Here is a 20,328-nt window from a genome sequence, read left to right as displayed (position 1 = left end):
GCTTCCTGTATTTTGCAAGTCCTGCATTTGAGTTGTGTGGAACTACTTGAAGATAGTCTCATTCAATATAGATAGCCTGAAGCTTGCCTGCAGATCCTCCTGTACCCTGAAAAAAAGAGTGGAAGAAAATGTGCAAACCTTTTTTCCCTATGAAAACTGTCCTATGGGTTTAATAACTTTATCCGATCTGCTTGTGACCATGACCACTCTTGTTTCCCCATGGACAAAAAAGTCTATACCTGGTTTGTGGCAGTGGTAATACTTAAAAACAGATGTCTTCAACTACTGTTAATGGTCATGTTTTTCCTCCAAATCAGCTTCCTTCTGCAATTGTGAAGTCATCATTTAATTAAATTGACTATGTGACAACCCCCCTGTTAATAATGATTCATTGTGGGGTCTCTCTCTAAATTAACTTCGCCCTTAGTGACATTACCAAATACATGTACTTGGCTTCATAATGGCGGTGCTGTCACTAAGTATTCTATTTATAAACAGGAATGGTACAGGAAGTGCAGCAGATTGGGGCAGTGAGGTCACACAGGAAAGCGAGTTTTGTAGGGTTTTCAGAAAATGGTTTGAACCCTTTGTGCCCCTCCTTTTTGTGGCAAAATGTTTTCATCTGAAAACTCAATGTAGCACTTCACACCACATTTATAATGCCTAAATGTAATGTGTATTAGCTTCTAGTCAGTAGGGTGCATGGATAACATCAATCGTATATCAGACACATTTTACATTAAACCCTCTGCCTTGAGTCATCGCAATTCATATTTGGGACCTTAACACCATGTATTCTGATTTTCTGCCTTTGTTTCTGACAAATGTATTAGTTAACATGTCTGGATCCTTGGGATCTCTTTGTCTGGGTACAAAGGTCACAGGTACTGACTTGTTTGAGGAAGGGTGCCAAACCACTTCAATATGTGAATGAATATTGGGATTTGGGTTGTTAGAAAGTCTTGCTTGGGTACAATTCTGTGTGCTCTTTACCACAACGATTTAGGCTACAAACAAATAGCAGTGGTGGTTCATGCTGTTGTTGCTTAGTTTGTTAAATCATCTTATTCTTATATGTAGATATAAAACAGTGTGCCAGTGCAGTTCAAATTCTGCATTTTCTTTGTTCAGTTTGAAGTCTTGATTTTTCAGGTCTTGGTAATTTTTCTAACACGCATCTTTATTACCATTTTATTCAGTATTGCTGTGTGAATAAAAGGTCCATAAATGCATAGTGAAATCACTTCTTATTTAGTCTTATCTAGGAAATAACATTGGAAGGCTGGAGACATGCTCTGGAACTGTGCTTACTAGAAATGTGCTCTTTTTTAAATAAAGAGATATTTGCTGATTATTGTTCTCTCTCTCCCTCTCTGTTTAGTAAATGAACTCATTCTTAAACAGAAGCAAAGATTTGAGGAAAAGAGATTCAAACTGGACCATTCAGTGAGTAGCAGCGTATGTCCAAATCTTTTTTACTCTCATTTAAATTGTGATTAAAGGGGGAAAATAGTGCATGGGGGATGTATATGTGGGGAGAGAAGGCATCTCTATTATTTCATTTACAAAGTGTTGGTGAAACCTGTCTTTCAGAGAATAGCAGCTGGCATAATCAGCCAGTGGAAGAGCTAGATTTGAGTCCAGTATCACCAGTAATAAGTTTTGCTGAGACAAAAAGATCTGATGAAGCGAGCTTTATCCCTCAAAAAACGTACCCTGGAAATATTGTTGGTCCTTAAGGTGCTGCTGGACTCAAATCTAGCTCGATCCCTTTCAGTAACTGCTGTGTCAGTGTTCACAAAGGAGATGTTGTTTGAAAATCATGACTTTGAAGAAGAAATATTTTTGGTTGTTTAGTGTATTAAAACTTCCCCCTGTGCCTAATAACATAGAATTAAAGGTTTCCTCTGGGGCTCAATGCAGTCAACTGTGTGGTCCATGGATTTCTGTGACATCACAGGCTGAATATGACATTGGAGCAGGAAAAGAACAAAGCTACAGCCTTCACAGCGCAAGTCGCTTTTGTCTCCAAATCCCTTCTCGGGGAATTGACCATCAGCTCTTCCCTAGGGAGAACAAGAGGGAAGACAGCAAGGCCAAGGGGAATGGATTCCCCTCTCCCGCAAGTTTTCACTGGACAATTGTGCTGCTTAATAATTAGCCAAAATGAGCAAGCGCTTATTTCAGCAACAGAATGTTCATAAAGTGGCGTAGTGGGTGTCTGATTAGGAACTGGGAGGCCCAGACTGGTATCCCCTCAAGCTTTCTGGGTGACCTTGGGCCAATCACATACTCTCAGCCTCAACCCTGACAAGCATTTGGATGGGAGAACTCCAAAGAATATCAGGGGGATAGGTAACGGCAAACCGCCTCTAAATGTCTCTTGCCATGGAAACCCCACCACGGTTCACTACAAGTTAGATGTGACTTGACCACCACCACGCCACCCACCCACCCACACACACACACACACGTATCAATTTCTCTAAAAGGTCTAAAAGAATTATGGCAGAGGCAGGGAGTCAAAGCACTGCTTTCTTCGGCCAAAGCTATCTGCTTTCTTCCTATTTCCTGCACAACTCATAACATCACTACAGCCACAGAAATAAAGTTTGGTATAACAGATGAACACTGGTACTTCTGCACCACTGCTGGCACAAACAAACAAACAGAGAAACTAATCTGAAACCTTTCTGGATGAGTAGTGTAATGACATTCTTGGACTCAAAACTCAGTTGAGATATAAATGGCCACTCCAAAGAATTCAGTACTCGCCTTCTTGAAATCCCAGATTTAAATCCCCCCTGAAGCTTGCTGGGTGAACTCTGGCTAGTCACCCTCTACTTGGCAGTGTGAGGATAGAAAAGGAGGGGGAGTATGTACACTATCTTGAGCCCCTTGGAAAAAAGTGGGAGAAAATATACTAAGTACATAAACGTTAGTCTTGCCAAGGGATCTCTACTAATGCCTGTAAGACTTAATTAACTATTTCAGGCCATCTGACATTATTAAAAGTCTAATAGTTTTACGAGCCAATCAACTGCCCAAATGTCACTCGTGGCCACTGTTGGTTTTCTACAAGCCTCATGCTCATTTTTCTTTCCTCGGGTTGAAGTGCTCTAATCAAGCTGATTACAATATGCATCGTATCTTTGAATCCTTTATAAGCTTTTTTTTAACCACACCCCTCCCGCCTTCTGACTGAGATACGAGACTGGAGAGATCCATTCCCACTCATGTCTGGCAAAGGGAGCTCTGATTCTCAAAAGCGTATCTTCTGAAATTCTGTAAGGTGCAGCTGGACTCAAATTGAACTGTTCTACAGCTCTGAAACTATCTGCATATTGCCTCTGCTTAGCATGATACAGTTTTTCAGTGGTTCATGTATGTGTTCTAACACATGAAAATGTTTATTTTTCACTGTGGGTATTTATGTCAGTTGGTCATCCCCTGCAGCTATTTAACATGATGCTTAATCAGACTGTACTAGACTTAGAGGCATTATGGCATAGCAATTGGAGTGTGAGTTTAGGATGAAGGAGATTTGGGTATAAGTTTCCACTCAGCCATGGATGATTTGGCTCAGCTGTATTCAGCCTAATCTACCTCACAGAGTTGTTTTGAGGAAGGTGGAAGAGACATATGTGCCAAGCTAAGCAGTATGAAGAAAAAAACAGGATAAAAATAGATAACAGAATACTCTTTCCTCTCAGTGGTGTGGTAAAATTTATTGGGATGATACAAAATGATATACTGTTAGCTTGGAAATGATTTAATGTTAGCCTACCATGGGAAAAGGTCCGTGTTTCCTTGCTGCATGTAGGTAACTGAGAGCCAGTGACATGCCCAAATATTTCATTCCTTGTCTGAACTGGATTAGTTTTTGTGCATACAAGTTTAATTCTTAGGTTCAAAAAAATGGGCAAAGTTTTGCTCATACTGTAGGGCTTTCCCTCTTCCTACTTCTTGCTTTAGCTCTGTATGCCCATCTGCTCCTGAAGGTTGTGAGATTTTTTGCAATTGTTGGAAATTCAGTTTGCAAGGCTGCAGCAGTGTGGGTGAGGGGTGGGATCAGGCGGAGTGGACAGCAAAGGAAATAGCCAAAATCAATGATCTGCCTCCTGGTGCTAAAAGAGTGCCTTCTGCTTTTACAAAAGACTCTTCAGTTGTATTTGGAAAACAAAAAGGCAGAGCTGTGTACTGTGGTCCTTGTTGATCTTAAGAGTGCCAAATAAATAGGCTGGCTGAGTCTTGGCGGAAGCAACCTGTTTGAAGACTGGCACACCTGGTGTGTTTGGTTATGGAAGTTAAGCCTGAGATTCCTGGCAGCAGTTTGCTCACCTGATGTGATACTATGGAGTGATCACAAACATTTGAAGAAATGATGTCAGCAATAAAATGCTCACATCTAGATTTGTTGTTCCAAGGGAAATGGGAGAGCACTTTGGCCAGGGCAGTCCCCTTGCAAGAGGAGCCATGTCAGAACAAAATGAAAAATATGTGTTCCAGAAGACGGGTAGAGGAAGGGAGCAGAAGAGATGGCAGAGTGAGGCATAGGAATGGGATCCAAGGTGTTCTGAACCTGATGAAACTCCTCCTTGTGCAACACTAAATGGTACAGGCTTTTTATGGCTTTCAACCAGGCAGTTGAAACGTTAAGAGATTAATCCTGAAGGCACTGTGGGAATGGGGAGTGAATTTCATACGACAGGTATAAAGATAGTGAGTGGAACCCTGCCTTGAATGACTCTGGATAGGCTTCTACATAACACAAGACTGTGAGTGGCTACAGCAGGGGTGTCCAACTCTGGCGCTTCAAATGTTCAGGGACTATAATTCCCATCAGCCCCTGCCAGCAGGGACTGATGGGAATTGTAGTCTATGAACATCTGAAGCGCCAGAGTTGGACACCCCTGGACTACAGTGACTTCAAGATTTAGTTGCTACTTCTTCCACCCTTTTGTATTCCTGCTTCCACCTCTAAGGAGGCAATTGGGTACAGGAAGAAAAGAGAGTGGCCTGGCCCACCCTTGTCTTGCCTCCCTTCTCCCCTCACAGTTGTAACCTAATATTAGATTGCAGTGATGACTGCAGGTTCTGATATAATCCACAGATACTGCAGTGTAGCCTTCATTGTGAAATAATGCTTGATTTCTTTCCCCTTCTTTCTAGAATGGCCACAGGTGGCAGATATTTCAAGATCTGCTTGGAACAGATCAAGACAACCTCGACTTAGCTAACGTTAACTTAATGCTGGAGCTGCTGGTCCAGAAGAAAAAACAGCTGGAGGCTGTAAGTTTTTGTTTCTCCTTCATCCTAAGATCCTGTGTCCTGAGCACAAAACTTATTCACGTTATTCTTGCCCAGCATTATGATGTCCAATATTTTAACACATTTATTTCATGGAGCCACAATATTACAGGCTTGTAAACAGCTACTTGCCTGGCTACCTACTATCTAATGACCTTTAGGCTCATATGGGGATGGCTTTTGCATACTTAAAACATTCATGGTTTCTCCTCATTCTTCCAATCTGTGTAATGGAAATGGCTGATATGGGCATTTGTGGACAGGCAAGTTAGTACATATCTTCAAAATCTGCAGTGATTTTGTAAAGCTGAGCAATGTGTGATCCAGCAAGGCCCAGTCCATATATGGTGGCCCACCAAGGCCTGTATGAACCTGGGTTTTCTGCTTTCCTACAACTGCAGAAACAGGCAGGTGGGGTAGGAGTGGATTGCCAAGTACTTAACAGACGAGGGATGCATAGAAGTTGGCAGAATCAGACTTAGCTGGGCAAGAAAATCTTATTATCCAATGAATTCTTTGAGGTTGAGAGCTGGTCTCCTGTTTCAGACTTAGTAAAAAGAAACCAGATAGAGTGGGAAAAACCTGCTATAGTCTAATGTGGTTTTTTTTTAAACCCTTACTTTGTTTGTCAAAAGATGTATTAAAAAGATGGAGCAGATTGGTCCATTCCTACATCTCTGGATCGTGCCACTCTGTATATGACCTTCACTTTCATGTTTCTGCCCATGCTTGGTGGTTGTATCATTCTCAACACTGTAAATTGAGTCCTTCGAAAGTGAGAAGGGATATGATAGAATGGATATTTGCACTGGTGCTGAGGTGGGGCTAGTTTCCTGTTAATCAGAGTCAGCAAGTCAGGAGCGTCTCTTGAGAATTCGTATATCTCTCTGAAGCAAATTTTACACTTCCTACTCTGCAAGGTTTGCTTAATACAGAATCTGAAATATGATATGACTTACAGTAGGTATCAAGTCGTGGGTTTAAGGAGAGAGGATCTCTAGTATACATTCCTGATCTGGCTCCTGATTTGTTCAGAGTTAACAGAGAAATAAACATCTGCACTGCATTGGAAAGGCATTGTTCAGCAGTTAGTTGTGGTTTTATAATGTTGTATCAATCAAAAACTTAACCTGTTAAATGGACTGACAGAGGTAATCATGAATATTTGCCCTAACTGGCCACTGTGCTGGCATTTTAATAGGCATGTTCTCAAAGAAAATATTTCCACATTGGTTAGGCATCCATGTGCATGTATATAACCCAGCTTTTGTATCTTTACACATCTTATTGCAGGAGTCCCATGCTGCTCAGCTGCAGATTTTGATGGAATTCCTGAAGGTTGCCAGAAGAAATAAAAGAGAGGTATGGTAACCTGCTTTGATTTACGATCATTGAAGCCTTTTCCCATTACTTTATTTTTAATAATTCAGGCTGGCACATCATTTTTGTGTTCTTGACAGGGTGTGTGGGTGGGAATGTTGCGCAATAGAATATTTGAAACACATGGATTTGAAGGAGTCGCTGTCATGCTAATCGTGAAAGAAGGGATTTAAAAAAAACCTGAATTGGGGGTTTCTTTTCTTTAACTTGATACCTATGGGAAGGAAGGCTGTCAAGTAATGCAAATTTGTTGGCTTTGCACCAAACTTTTGAAATAAATTGCAGCAAGAGCTACTTTGGACATCTTCATGGCATGACAAACTCATTGTCATCCTAAAATATGTATAAAGTATTGCAGAATCTAGGGTTTGTGTTGTTTTTAACATTGTGTATTGAATTAATGTTGATTTTATGCCTATTTTTACAAAGTGACAGATTTGACCAGGGCCAGTGAAGTTCTGCTAGAATTAATTTAGTGCACAGGAGACAGGATGTAACGGACTTGCCCCACACTGAAGGGCTGGTGTGTGTAAAAGGCCTAATGAAAAGGCCTTAGTAACAGCCAGAGTTAAGGCAGCAGGCTCCATTATACTAAGGACCCCATTTGATTGGTCAAGCAAAGGCACAGTTGCCTATGGCCAGGGATAGGTGGAGCCAGAGTGCTGGCAGTATAAATAGACAGAGCAGAGCCTGTCAGTAGAGACACTCTCTCTGATACAGAGATCAGAAGGAGCCAGAGTTTGACAGAGAGCAGTCTGTCAGGTCTGAAGCTGAAGGATTCTGTCTCAGCCAAGTTAGCTGACAGAAGTCCAGTCACTCTACAATTTGAGGAGGCTTGTCAGAGAAAGAAGGCCCTGAGTTTGGTGCAAAGTGACGCGCCAGTCAGTGGCTTGACAGTAAACACTGTCCAGACCTAGAGTCTGTCCTACCCCAGGATAACACCAGTCTGGGAAAGCCCGATCCAGAGGCAGTGAGGCCAGTTTGGGATTAGTGTGAGAGAGGGAGGCTTTGTATGCCAGAATCTCACAGGGCATAGACTGTGTGTGTGTGTGTTCGTTCAGTGGGTTGTGGATCAGAAAGGATTAGTGTCTGTCTGTGAAGAAATTTAGTAGATCTAAAGCAAAATCATTCCTGAACAGACACCTGTGTGTGTATGAAACCTAAGTAACATCTGGAGCTCTGTAACTTTTAAGTGAAAAGAACCTCTCTGAAACCATCAAGCGTTAGTACCTCTCTGAGCCCGTTTAAGAAGCCCTTCTCTTGTGTTTAAAATAAAATTAATTTGTTTTGTTCAAGTTACCCTCATGCCAGCCTGCATTTGTGTGTGAGAGCTTGAAGAGTGCCTGGTTGTGTGGCTAGAATCCCAGCCAAGTTTGAGTTCCCTCCATTTTTGTATATGGGACTCTGAAGGACATTTCCCTCAGACCAAGAGCGAATGTGAGGTGGGATCCTTTGGCAGCCAGCAGCAGTTTTGGAATTCCTAGTTCCTTCTCTTGAATGGTGGCAGCAGAGTAAAAAGAAGATCCCTGGACACTAGCCTGGGATATTTTGGGTGGCCAAGAAAACCCCACTGGTCAGTTTAGTGGGAACCTTGATTGTAGGCCCACACGTCCTGATATAATTGGTGGGTAGTGGTAGGATAATATCTCTCCCTCGCCCTTGAATATAAGCGACCCTGTTACACAGGGGAATGGACACATATAGGAATTAGCTGCTGCAGCCTTGCTGAAATCAAGTTGGGAAGGGGACGCCTACCATGGATTTTGATTTTGTTGGCTTTGTTCAACTCCAGATTGGTTCAGGGAGCAGGTCCCAGGACTGTATAAAACTTCTTCAAACTTTCTACTTTCCCCCAGTGTTTGCCTCACTAGCTATGTTGTTAAACTCATCCACATAGCTTTGAGTTTAATCAGGGTCTTCCAGCAAGTTTTTGAGCCCGCTTGATTTGATGAGGCTCATATGTGATAGCAAAATCAGGTAGGCGAGGTGGGTATAATTAATGTTCATGAAGGGAGCCATTTAGTGCATTCAAGCAATGTGCAGTTCTATGGCCTGTTCCTCATTCACTGGAGTTTGAACTGGACCTTGGTGTACAGTAAAAGGCAGCGATAAAAACCGCAGATGTTGAGGGTTGAAATACAGTCCACTTGCTGATTCGTACATTTTGTTGGACAGGCCTACCTGTCATGATTAATAGAAGAATGCTCTCAAAGGCATTTGCACCTGTCATGTCAGACACAATGTAGCTGTACCTTTGCCCTTATGCTCCATTGTAGTTTTGAAACAGTAAAAGTATGATTGAGTACTTGATACCAGTTCTGTTCCACAATGGTGCAGAGGGTCTCTGTGGAAGTTCTTGCCCTTGCCTGCATGATTTTAAGTACCTTTCAGTTTATGTAGCTCAGGTTTGGACATAACCCACTGCAGTCAGTTGAATTTAATTTCTTCTTCGTAGCATTGTCCCATCAATGCAGGGCCCGCTGTTCAGATTTTTAAACGCCACTTCTCTCGATCGAGCCCATTGTCTGGTTGCAGGCATGTAACTTTCAGATCCGCATTGGTGGTATCTTGCTGTTGAATTTAATTTACATTGTAATATCAGGGTCCTGACCTGGATAGCCCCAGACTAGCCTGACCTTGTCAGATTTCCGAAGCTAAGCAGGGTCGGCTCTGACCAGTATTTAGTTGGAAGACCTTCAGGGAATACCAGAGACATGACACGAAAGCAGGCAGTGGCAAACCACCTCTGAATATCTCTTTTCTTGAAAACCCTACTGGGTCACCATAAGTCAGCTCTGACTGGACAGCAAAAATAATAATAGTAATAGGACTTGGGAGTACTTATTGAAGTATACATCGATGTCTTGATAAGAGTTCCCATCTGTCTGGCAAATCTTTCACTGCGTTAGTGCTCAGGATCCCGAACTGCAGTTTTTGCAATGTGTGCAGTCAAGTCACAGCCAACTCATAGCGACGCTGAAGAGTTTTCAGGGCAAGAGGCGTCCAGAAGTGGTTTGCCGTTGCCTGCTTCTGCATGAGCTGAGAGAATTCTGAGAGAACTGTGACTGGCCCAAGATTCCCCAGGAGGCTTCATGTGTTGGAGTGGGGAATTGAAGCCAATTCTCCAGATTAGCGCCTCACCTTTCTTAACCCCTGCACCCTGCTGGCTATCTTATTTTCCCAGTTTTCTCAATAGTTAGACCAAATAGTAAGGTACAATGGTAGAATGATTGAGCTGGGCAGAATTTATCCAGTTCAGAATAGATTAATCAAAGCCAGACATGTATTTACCGGTTACAAAATATAGACTTGCAATCTAATAAAGAAATAAAACACTTGTTTCTAGGTTTTTGCCTTAACGGATAGCAAAGACAGGAGTTTGCCTTAAGTGTAGAAGATCCCTGGACAGTTTCTTGGTTGAAAGGTTGCCCGTACAGTTTAATATATCCAAGAAGACAAAGTTAGCTGCTATCCTGGGAAGTCTTAAACTGTCTTCTGAGCTAAGCATTTCCCATGGCCGTGACAAAAAAGTATGTGCACTAGGAATGATGAAACTTTAAATTATGTTTCTAGTGTTAACTGATGGTGCATCTAAACTGTGGGAGGTAAAAGAAAGAGGCATAGAAGCCTGGAACATCTAGTTCTGTAAAGTTCAGGGGATCACTACAGGGCCTAGCCAGGTCTAATGTTAAGTAGAGGCAGCAGGTGGGGTGAAAGGACTTTAGGATATAAATAGTGAGGCTGTAGAGCCAAAGGTGATTTGGTGGCCATTTTGAGTTCAGTACAATGACACTTAGGCTGAAGGAAATAACAGAGAAGAGCAATTCAACTGGAAATGACCTCAAGTTAGTATTGCTCAGCTGCTCTCTATAGGACAGCTACTGGAGCAGGGCAATCATAGAAGACAAGGTCCTCTCAGTTGATGGCAGGAAAAGACTTAGTTCTCTTCTTACAGGACACCTGCGTGGAATCCAAAGCACACCATTCTGATAGTGCCGTTCAGTGCAGAGTTACTCCAGTGAAGCCATTAACATTTTGCTGTTTGGTGTCCTTTAAGCTATGTATGTCAGAAGACTTTCATGGCCGGACTCAACTGGCTGTGGTGGGCTTTCCGGGCTGTGTGGCCGTGGTCTGGTAGATCTTGTTCCTAATGTTTTGCCTGCATCTGTGGCTGGCATCTTCAGAGGTGTATCACACAGAGAAGCCCACAACAACCAGTACCTGTGTCAGGTTCACCATCCTGGATTCATCATCTTTCAAAATATATCTAATTCTTGTTCCTTCATCAGCATGCTAATGATGTCAAGTAGCAGAAGATAGAGCTGTTATTAGTTGCTGTGTAGTAATCACGGAAAATTAAAAGCATGAATTCTCTTGAGCGGCCCTTAGCTCCTACTAATCACTCTTCTTGTCAGACTTTATTACCTATCCGCTTATGCTTGTGAAAGAGATGATATATAAAGAAGGAGAAATGACAAAGGCCGAAATCAATCATGCTTTCAACATTGCAAAATGTTGATTATATTTTTGTGCTCCCAAGAGGCGTTTGTAGCTTCAGCAATATGTTTGTTTTCCTTTGTTGTTGAATAACTGAATTATTATCAGATAATTGGATATAGTAATATTAGGGCTCAGATGGTGGGTGAAAATTGTTTTCAAAAGTGTGAGGGACAGTAAGGGTTTTCGCGGGTTGTACTCATGCTTTCATTGCATTTATTGACATCAAGCCAGCTTTTTGGCAGTGCGGTATTAAATTTAAAATTAAACACCTCAGACACAATTATTATGAGCTTCCTTTGGACCACTTAGGACTTTATGTTGACTTGGGAAAATATTCAGAACATTTGATAACCACTTGCCTCCACTTTGCTGTCTGTAAAGGAATGCCTGCATGCGCTGGCTTAGATAAAACAGTCAGAAGTAGAAAACCATTTTCTCAGCTACAAGGCTTCATTGGCTATTGCCGAGCATATTTATATTTTCCTGTTTCTGCATGTCCTTTACTAGTTTGTTCATTGCCACAATTTGTACAACAGGAGGCTTCCTTCTTGCCCATTGCTTCCCGGTCATTTGGGGCAGGGGGAGTTGTTTATTATATATGTTGTATTACTGATCTGGGCACTCTACCCATATAAGTCTCATTTACTTGAATTGTTGCTTGGAGCAAATGTGCCTTACAAATGCTTTGAGGCTCTGTTCCTGGTCATAATATACGATGCACAATAATGGTGGGGGGGGGGGGTTTTCAACAATTTTTGCTCATCTGTGGCTTGCTTAATAAGTTCTAGATCACACAACTTGTTTTTAGAAGCTTTTACACTGTCATAAAAGATGTAGTTGGATAATGAATGAAACCAAGACTAAGCACTTCTGCATTCCCAACTTCCAGCATTAGTCTCAAATTTCTCAAGACATACTTTAGTAGTTATCCACCATAACCTCTTCCAAGGTGAAAATTCATTATGAATGAATGGTTATTATGAATGGTTAATAATGACTGTTGGTAGACTTGAGAATTTTTCTCAGCAGTTGTGGAATATCTGACACCATTATTAAAAGACAAATGAAAGCCATGTTAACTTTGTTTTGTCCATAAAAGCAAGATTATTATATTGTCAAGTTTCACTGCTGGATCTAGATTTCATGATACATCACAGACAAACAAATCATAGATACTAAAGAAATATTGAAGGCTGTTCTGTTGCATATTTTCTCTGCACTTGTTTTATCTAGATATTTTGCTAACTTGTTAGCAATAACCCTCTAGAGTTTCTGACTTTTCTTTCAGTGTCATCAAACCTAGAAGTGACTCTGGGAATAGTCAGCTCAAGAGAGAGGTGGTAATTTCAATTGATCTAGCTGAGAAATGATGTGTTTTAAAATGATAGACAGGAATCCACGTGAGCTTCCATGCATCCTCTTGAGAGTTTTCAGGGGCCCCTTTCCACAAGAACCCTTCACTGGTTGCGTGAGAAGTCTGTTGTAAAGATTAAAAGGTCCTCTGGAGTGATGCCTAAGAGCAGAGGCATAGCTGGACCAAACTGCGCCCGGTGCGCAGTATGTTTTTTCCGCCCCCACAGCGCCCACCCCAGTGGCACACACCCCTGCCCCCCTTTCCACACTTACCTTTGTTCCTTTTCTTTTTCTAGTACTTTTTCAGGCTGAAAAAAGCGGCCTCTTCACAGTTCAGGCTAAAAACTGCCTGAGGAACTATACTTCCCAGGAGACCTTGGGAACTGTAGTTCCCCAGGCAGTTTTTAGCCTGAACTGTAAATAGGCTGCTGTTTTCAGCCTGAAAAAGTAATAGAAAAAGAAAAGGAACTAAGGTAAATTTGGGAGGGGGGGGGGCTGCATGGCGGGGGGGGGGGCGCAAGGAAAAGGAGGGGCCGGTGGGGCTATTTTCCGCCCCCCAGGCAATGCACCCCCTCGTCTCCTTGCCACTCCGCCACTGCCTAAGAGAGCATGGAAGGTTGTAGCTGGAAGTCCTTAGAAGTATATAAGCTTTGGATATGTGTGGGGGGTCCTAGCAGCTTGTAAATGATTGAATGATTAATCTTTCCTTTTGGCCTCGGTGAGTGTTACTTTTGGGTCTGATTTGCAAGTGCCTTTTGATTTTTAATGTAGCATATTTCTACAGATATTTGTTAAACCTGAAATACTTCAAGGCCTGACGTTTGTTCATAGTAACACTCCCTTAATCCTGTACGCCAGCCTGGGATTTCAGTGCTACTGAAATTTTCACAGTTGGAACGATATGCCTAACAGATCTTGTTCTGCCATAATGTGTTTGTCTCCACTGGGTAGTTAACATCTTTAATTAGCCCTAGCTAGGCTAGCTCTTTAAGCCTGAAAACAAGACTTTCTCTGCAGGGTATAGGATTATTAAGAGCTTACAAGTTAATATATTAGAGTTTATGCCATTACAGCCAGATATTATTGCTGTTCTCGGCTGTTATATCTCAGGGTAACATAACTAAGAGGCCCCATGCAGTGGAACAGGAGGAAGAGAGGCTGAACATTCTCATGACTGCAGGGAGGGGTAAAACAGCAGCCTGAACCTTTGGGGAATATACAGGCCTCCTCCTCCTTCAGCGTTCCATTTTAAAATGCTGATGCTTCACGCCTTCTGATTTATAGTAATATAAGGAAAATGTACTAGCGGATGTAAGCTTGCAAGACGTAGACCTGATCCTCCATTCAGTACAGAAATTAGTGATTGCAGAGGAACTGGGATACCGGCCAAGAGCATGGGCAGTCTTTTTAAACCCTTCAATATTAACATGACTCCTGTAAAACTGCCGTCTATGACTAAAATGCAAAAAGAATAAGCTTTGAATCTAAAATCCCTCTTGAGCAGAAGAGCACTTCTGCTTGTACAAAGGACAAGGCAGGTTTTTTTATTGAATGTACTTCCTTGTTCCTACTGTGGAACTCATGTCACACCTTCCTGTCTTCTTAGAGTCTGCTGCTATTATCAGGAGTTACTTTCAGAGGAGGCAAGAAAGATGATGATTGGGACTTGGGGCCAGTCCAAGGATTCTGAGTACACTAGGCTTGGGTTGCCGATCTCCTGCACCACAGTGAGGCAAGGATATGGCACCCACCCTCTTCAACCCTTGAATGGTGGCAGGGACGGGAATTATGATTGCACTACTGTACTCTGCACTTCTGGCACCTGTCTGTCCATTCCCCCCCCCCCCCCCCAAGCATGAGGGAACACTATACAAACCTTCTTTGTCTCCTGGCAACAGAATACGGCATTCTCCTGTCTTTCTTGCCCCCATTGGGCTACAGAGAGACAGGAAGGTGGTGCCTCTCCTCCATCACTACTGCTGTTGGCTCTTCTGCTCCCCATCAGCCAAGGTCAAAATGATGAAGAGCAACCAGTTGTCCTACCCTCCTGATGGGGGGCGGGTGAGAAGTAGGGGTGGACTCACTACTGGCCTCCCCGTAGGTCCTTAGTGTACCTACTGGGTTAGGCTGTGACCCTGCAAGAAAGTATAGTGAGTATGAAAAGTAGCTATCCTTACTAGTCGTGGATCTACTTCCGTGGTGGTATCTTTGAATGTAATTTCTGAATCAGCACTCCTTGCCTTCTTCCCTCACTGGGAAGACTTGTAGCCCCAAGCCTGGTATTTCCAAAGCTACAAACCTGCTTTGTTTTCTGTGCCAAATAAATGTCTGTTAAGTTTTGGACTATTTATGCTGTAACAGGAAAGGGGCTCCTATATGAATATATTGTCTGTAAACTATATTTTGGTTGAATTAGAAAATCCAGAGGGGATCATGGGTTACAAGTGGCATCTAATGTGTGTATCTCTCCATGCAGCCGTTATTGGAAAGTGGAAAGTCATCTGTCTGTTCAGTACATACAAGAGTATACCACAAGTTTTCCTTGAACTCTGCCCCATGAGCTCTTTGCGCAATAGTGACAGATGGATTTTGCTTGCTCCATCTCCTCCCACTTTTGCAACCAAGTGACTCTTATACACGTGGTTCTCTTTGTTTTTCTTTTTGAGACATGTAGCTCCTTCCAACAGAACTTGTTTCCTCTCCTTGTTCGAATAGAAGAAAATGTAGGAAGGAAAACTGTAAGGGCAGTGAAGAATCAAAGCAACAATGTGACATCTGTGTTAAAACAAAAATTTTGGTAGAAGAAAAATTCAGCAAAACCATAAACCAGCCAGTGCACTTTTCCTGACAGTCTCATGCTAGCCTTGTATTGCTATGGTGCTTGAGCATTATATTGGAGCTATGTTTGTGACTTGAGCGTAGAGCGATTTTATGTACTTAAAACATATCCTTCCTTTCTTGTGAGATTCCGGGTGGCTCACCAGAAAAGAACAAGTTGCAGCACAAAACAGCTAAAATTAGTGTGGGACAAATTCTAGCAAGCTATTTTCAACAATAGCCTCTCAACCGTTATTTTATTATCTGAAAATAAGTTACCTGAAATAAAATGCATTGGCACATTTTGAAATGCTTGGAGCGGAATGGAGAACACATTTCCAGGTCAGACCTTCCTCTCCCCAGCAGCACCTCCCATTTTCTCAGGATTGAGATTTGGTGAATTGTTAGAGCATAGTGCAGTGATGGCGAACCTTTTTGAGACCAAGTGCCCAAACTGCAACCCAAAACTCACGTATTTATCGCAAAGTGCCAATACGGCAATTTAACATGAATACTGAGGTTTTAGTTTAGAAAAAAGCGTTGGCTCCAAGGTTCGCGTTACTCGGGAGTAAGCTTGGTGGTAGTTGGTGGCTTTGCTTTGAAGCAACTGTGCAATGCTTTGAATGGGTGAATCATGACCCTAGGAGGGTTTACTCAGAAGCAAGCCCCGTTGTCAGCAACTGAGCTTACTCCCAGGTAAAAGATTGCGCTTTAGTCAGTGGGGTTTAACAGCGCTTGACAGGGTTACCTACACTGCTTCCCCAAAACTAGATCTGAGGTTTAATGCTAATAACCTCCCTGAAATAATTACACTATTATCACACTGGGGGCCTGGCGGGGGGAGGGGGAGGGGTGTGGGGGAGAGGGAAGTAAAACTTTCGCTTTTTGAAATCCAATAACTCCACTCCCACAAAATAGAAGTAAAAAGGCAATCAAGGAAGGCAATCCTAAGCAAGAATGCTGTGTGAGGGGGTGGGATAACTTCAGGAAAGCTAAATTTGTAGAGCAGCCATCTGAACTGCGTTTTTTCCTTCACATGTCATCACAGCACTTGACTTCCCACAAAAATGCAACAGGAACAGAAAAATAAAAGCAAGGAGAATATTTTGAAATGGACCTCTCTGTCCCACATTTGCCTCTGTCAGAATCGCCCTAATTCTGACAAGGGGCGGGCAAGGGATGCTCAGGGTGGTAAGGGATGCTCCTCTCCCTTTCCTGCCAATTGGTCGGGGCCTGGTTTAGCTCAATTCTTTATCGGTGTGAAATGCCTTTTGTCTTTTGTACTTTTGCTTTGATCCTGTGGGAACTGGATTGGCGTTGTGAGCCTAGGGACCTTGCAAGATCTCTCCTCCCCGCCCTGGGCTCCCAGGTACTAAAAGCCCCATCACTCTCTCTCCCAAGGGAGGGGGGCCCTTAACAAACAGTTCACTCCAATCAGGGAGAGTGCCTGAATCCCACCACTGCGCCTGCCCTACTCTTGGCAGATGCACTCCTCCCAATGGAAGCCCCTCACCTGGACTGCTGCTTTTTAATCCTACCCGTAAAGTTTTAGTTTGGTCTCAAAAGTTACACACCAAGAAAAGCATGCCAGCCTCCAGTCTCCCAAGCTTTGTAGGGGAGAGGGTACTTGTAGGGCGGTAGATGGCACTTACAGCAAATCAGGTTGACTCAAGAGGACCTCCCTGAAGCTCAGCCCCAATGTGTTTGCTGGCAGCCACCTCTGGCTGGGCGAAGGGGGAGGGGGAGATGACGGCATGCGTGCCCACAGAGAGGGCTCTGAGTGCCGCCTTGGGCACCCGTGCCATAGGTTCACCTTCACGGGCATAGTGCAACACCATGACAACATTTCCAGGTACAAAATAGGAAGCAATATATTGGCATCATATGCGGGTCTGCCTCCCTTTTGCTCACACTACTCATTGAGTAGTGGTGGAAGTTACCTGCCATGGTCGAAGCTAAAATTATTCTCCTTTCTTTGATAAAGAGTTTGTTTTACATATTTGCTAGTATCTTACAGGCTGAGGTTATAAAAGTGTTGGATAGTTTAATGATGCCTTGCTAATTATTTGAGACGTAATTGTTTTTTAAATCTTGGATGGTGAATGCTGAGGGTGCAGAGTATTAACACTTAATAGCGTGAAGCTTATCTATTACTGAGGGTGAGGAGCGTAATGTTCTCACCTGTAACATTTCACAGCTTGTGACATTTTTTAATGCAGTTTTCCCATCTGTTTAATGCACATCTGCATACGTATTGCTTTCTGCATAGTAACTACCTGAAATGAGACGCTTTCCAATTTAGTGTGTTTCTGTTTTTTATTCAAAAGAAAATGACTTAATTTATGATGGTGTTGGTGTTGCCAGTGCATATTGGCTCAGATTTCTTTTTATCCTTTTTTTTTTCATTCACAGCAATTGGAGCAGATCCAGAAGGAGCTGAGTGTCCTGGAAGAAGATATTAAACGAGTGGAGGTGAGATACCCAGCCATTGAGCACTGTTTGGTTTCCATCAAGCTGTCTGCCTTGCTGTGAGCCTCGGTGCAAGATTTATGGCACTTGCTTCCGTAATGAGGAAAATGAACAGATTAAGCTTTCTGGCTAATTTGTTCATTCGAACACTTGCAGTTTTTCTGCCTGTCGAGGGCATTTAAAATACTTGTGTACCTTTCAAAACGGTTAGTTAACTTTTGGAATTCATTTTTGCCCGGGTGCATACATAATTTGGCTATTATTAGACTATTTGTTTCCTGCGCAAAGCTCTTGTGAAGTATTGGGAGCTATGGAATAGCATTTGGTGGCTCATTCTGAGAGGAGGAGGAGGAAGAACAGAAGTCACCCTTAAGTCCTCCCAAGTTTCATGCCAAGTAAAAGGCTTTATCTGGGGTGGATATAAAATTGGTTACTTGGTTATTACTTGGCCCTTTTCAGACATTTCTTCAGTGGTGTGATAGTTCCATCAACTAGTTATAAACTTTCAGGACTGCAGTGTACATATGCCACTGGGTGGAGTCCCTCTCTCCTGACAGTAATTGCTTTGGGAAAACTTGCATGATTGGTCTTGTCCCCTTCGTCTGGATTTCATTCTCATACCACAGCTGTGCGATGATGACACTGCTGTGTAGAGTGAATGTAGAGAACCCTTAGCATGGGTGTCAAACTCACGGCCCTCCAGATGTTATGGACTGCAGTTCCCATCATCCCCTGCCAGCATCATGCTGGCAGGGGTATGATGGGAACTGTAATCCATAACATCTGGAGGGCCGCAAGTTGACACCTGTGCCTTAGGGAGTCAAATACAGCCCACTTCTCATTTAGTGAGGAAATGGGGTATCATTTAGCTACCTTGTCTTCCATGCTAGATTTTCTGCTCACATACACTCGCACAAAAATCCTCCGTGTGAAACCCATGAAGAAATAGAAGGTATGGTGCGTGTGGCAAATGCAAAGGTTTCTGTACTTCCTGTCAATCTGTAGAGCTACATGAGAGGCTTTTTTAATTGCAAGTAATTTTTGTGTTTGTATTTTAATATGTAGCTATCCAAGGATGTCCTCAGTAAACTTTTGCTGTGGTTAATAAAGTAGTTTAGAGTTACTGACAAATGTGTATCACCTTATGTGTCTATCTTGGCAAAAAGTGTCACCTTATGTGTGAGTTCTCGTCCTGGAAATAATCTTACTAGTGTGTTAACATTTTAATCCCTTGGGGAAACAATGGCTGATTTTCTCCATCTGGGCCTGATGAGAGGCTCAGATGAGAGCTGTTGGTTCTAGCCTCCTTTTGTGTAAAGAAAAAAAAAGTGATCTGACAACCAGCTCTTTGGCTCAGCAACATGAAAGGACAAAATAATATGTGAGACTTCTGAGAACTCTAGAAATATGTAAAAGTAGCAGAACAGAATTGAACAAAAGAATATATTAACAAGGGATATAAATCTTGCTTTGGTATAGCTACTTTAATATGACTGTATATTCCAGGACATGAGTGGCTTGTATTCACCAGTCAGTGAGGATAGCACCGTGCCTCAGTTTGAAGCTCCCTCACCTTCACACAGGTACTTATCGATTGCTTTTTTGACAAATGTGATGTGCAACACATAATAATATATAAAATGATAAACTGTCTTATGCAGCTAATATTTATTTCCTCCCTTCTCCTACTTTGTGATGATTACATCTGGTTTGATCCTCCTTCAATTAAAAAATGAGGTTGTTTCTGATAAACCCATCAGAAAAAGAAGGTACATTCACCACTGCAGTCTCTGTTGGGCTGGAGTAGGTTTTGCCTGTAGAGTTGAATGCAGTTGTACAAATAAGGGCCAGGATAGTTCACATAGGAAGCAGTTTCCTTTTCCTCTCTTTCCTTGCTGTACGTACGAGTTGAACGACTGTCCACAAGGCCCACTGCTAAATTTTTCAAAACGTGCTTAATCCTTCTTGCCTGATCGCTTTGCTTGTATTGAAATTCAAGTCCATGATCAGCACTGGTGATGTACCACTGTAGGGAGGAATGCAGATGAAAGCCAAATGCATGCCAAGTAACAAAAGCCCACATCTGCCAAGGCAGGTCATTTTCTCTGCTGCCTTGTGTCAAGAGCCTGCTAGTTGCAATTCTGATTTAGGCATGATCACAACAAGGTACAAAGGAAGGATTGTGTTCTCCCTTCTCTAAGCAGCAAGATCTCTTTTTCGCTGAATAGTTGCAGTCTGTTGCCTGCTATGGAGGAAATTGCTGGCAGAATGTGGAGATTAACTGAATGGCAACTCACTGTAGCAGGACAATGGATCACTGCTTTTAGTGTATTGATTACGATCATTGTTAGGGACATGTGCAATTCATCACTGTTGATATGATAGTGACCTGTCCAGTGTTAAATTTACACTACATACATTCCCCAAATGGCACCCATCTAAATCTGAGGAACCCACATAGTCCTCAAGAACTATTCTTCTGTTTTTCCTTTCTCAATT

The 20,328-nt window shown here is 42.5% G+C and overlaps 1 protein-coding gene across 2 annotated transcripts in view; it reads left to right on the top strand.

Moving 5' to 3' along the window:
- Positions 1–20,328, top strand: part of COP1 (COP1 E3 ubiquitin ligase) — a 181,474-nt gene that overhangs the window by 14,238 nt on the left and 146,908 nt on the right. Inside the window, exons 4-8 of one of the 2 annotated variants that reach the window (XM_048497500.1) lie at positions 1,382–1,446; positions 5,173–5,292; positions 6,604–6,672; positions 17,773–17,832; positions 19,336–19,412. In XM_048497500.1, coding sequence (XP_048353457.1) covers positions 1,382–1,446; positions 5,173–5,292; positions 6,604–6,672; positions 17,773–17,832; positions 19,336–19,412 — 391 coding nt within the window. Of the gene's footprint in view, positions 1–1,381; positions 1,459–5,172; positions 5,293–6,603; positions 6,673–17,772; positions 17,833–19,335; positions 19,413–20,328 lie in introns of both variants that reach the window. The other variant, XM_048497499.1, reaches the window with a different exon arrangement.

This window comes from Sphaerodactylus townsendi, linkage group LG05 (genome assembly GCF_021028975.2).
Source record: "Sphaerodactylus townsendi isolate TG3544 linkage group LG05, MPM_Stown_v2.3, whole genome shotgun sequence".
Taxonomy (NCBI): domain Eukaryota; kingdom Metazoa; phylum Chordata; class Lepidosauria; order Squamata; family Sphaerodactylidae; genus Sphaerodactylus; species Sphaerodactylus townsendi.
This window is presented reverse-complemented; position numbering and strand designations above follow the sequence as displayed.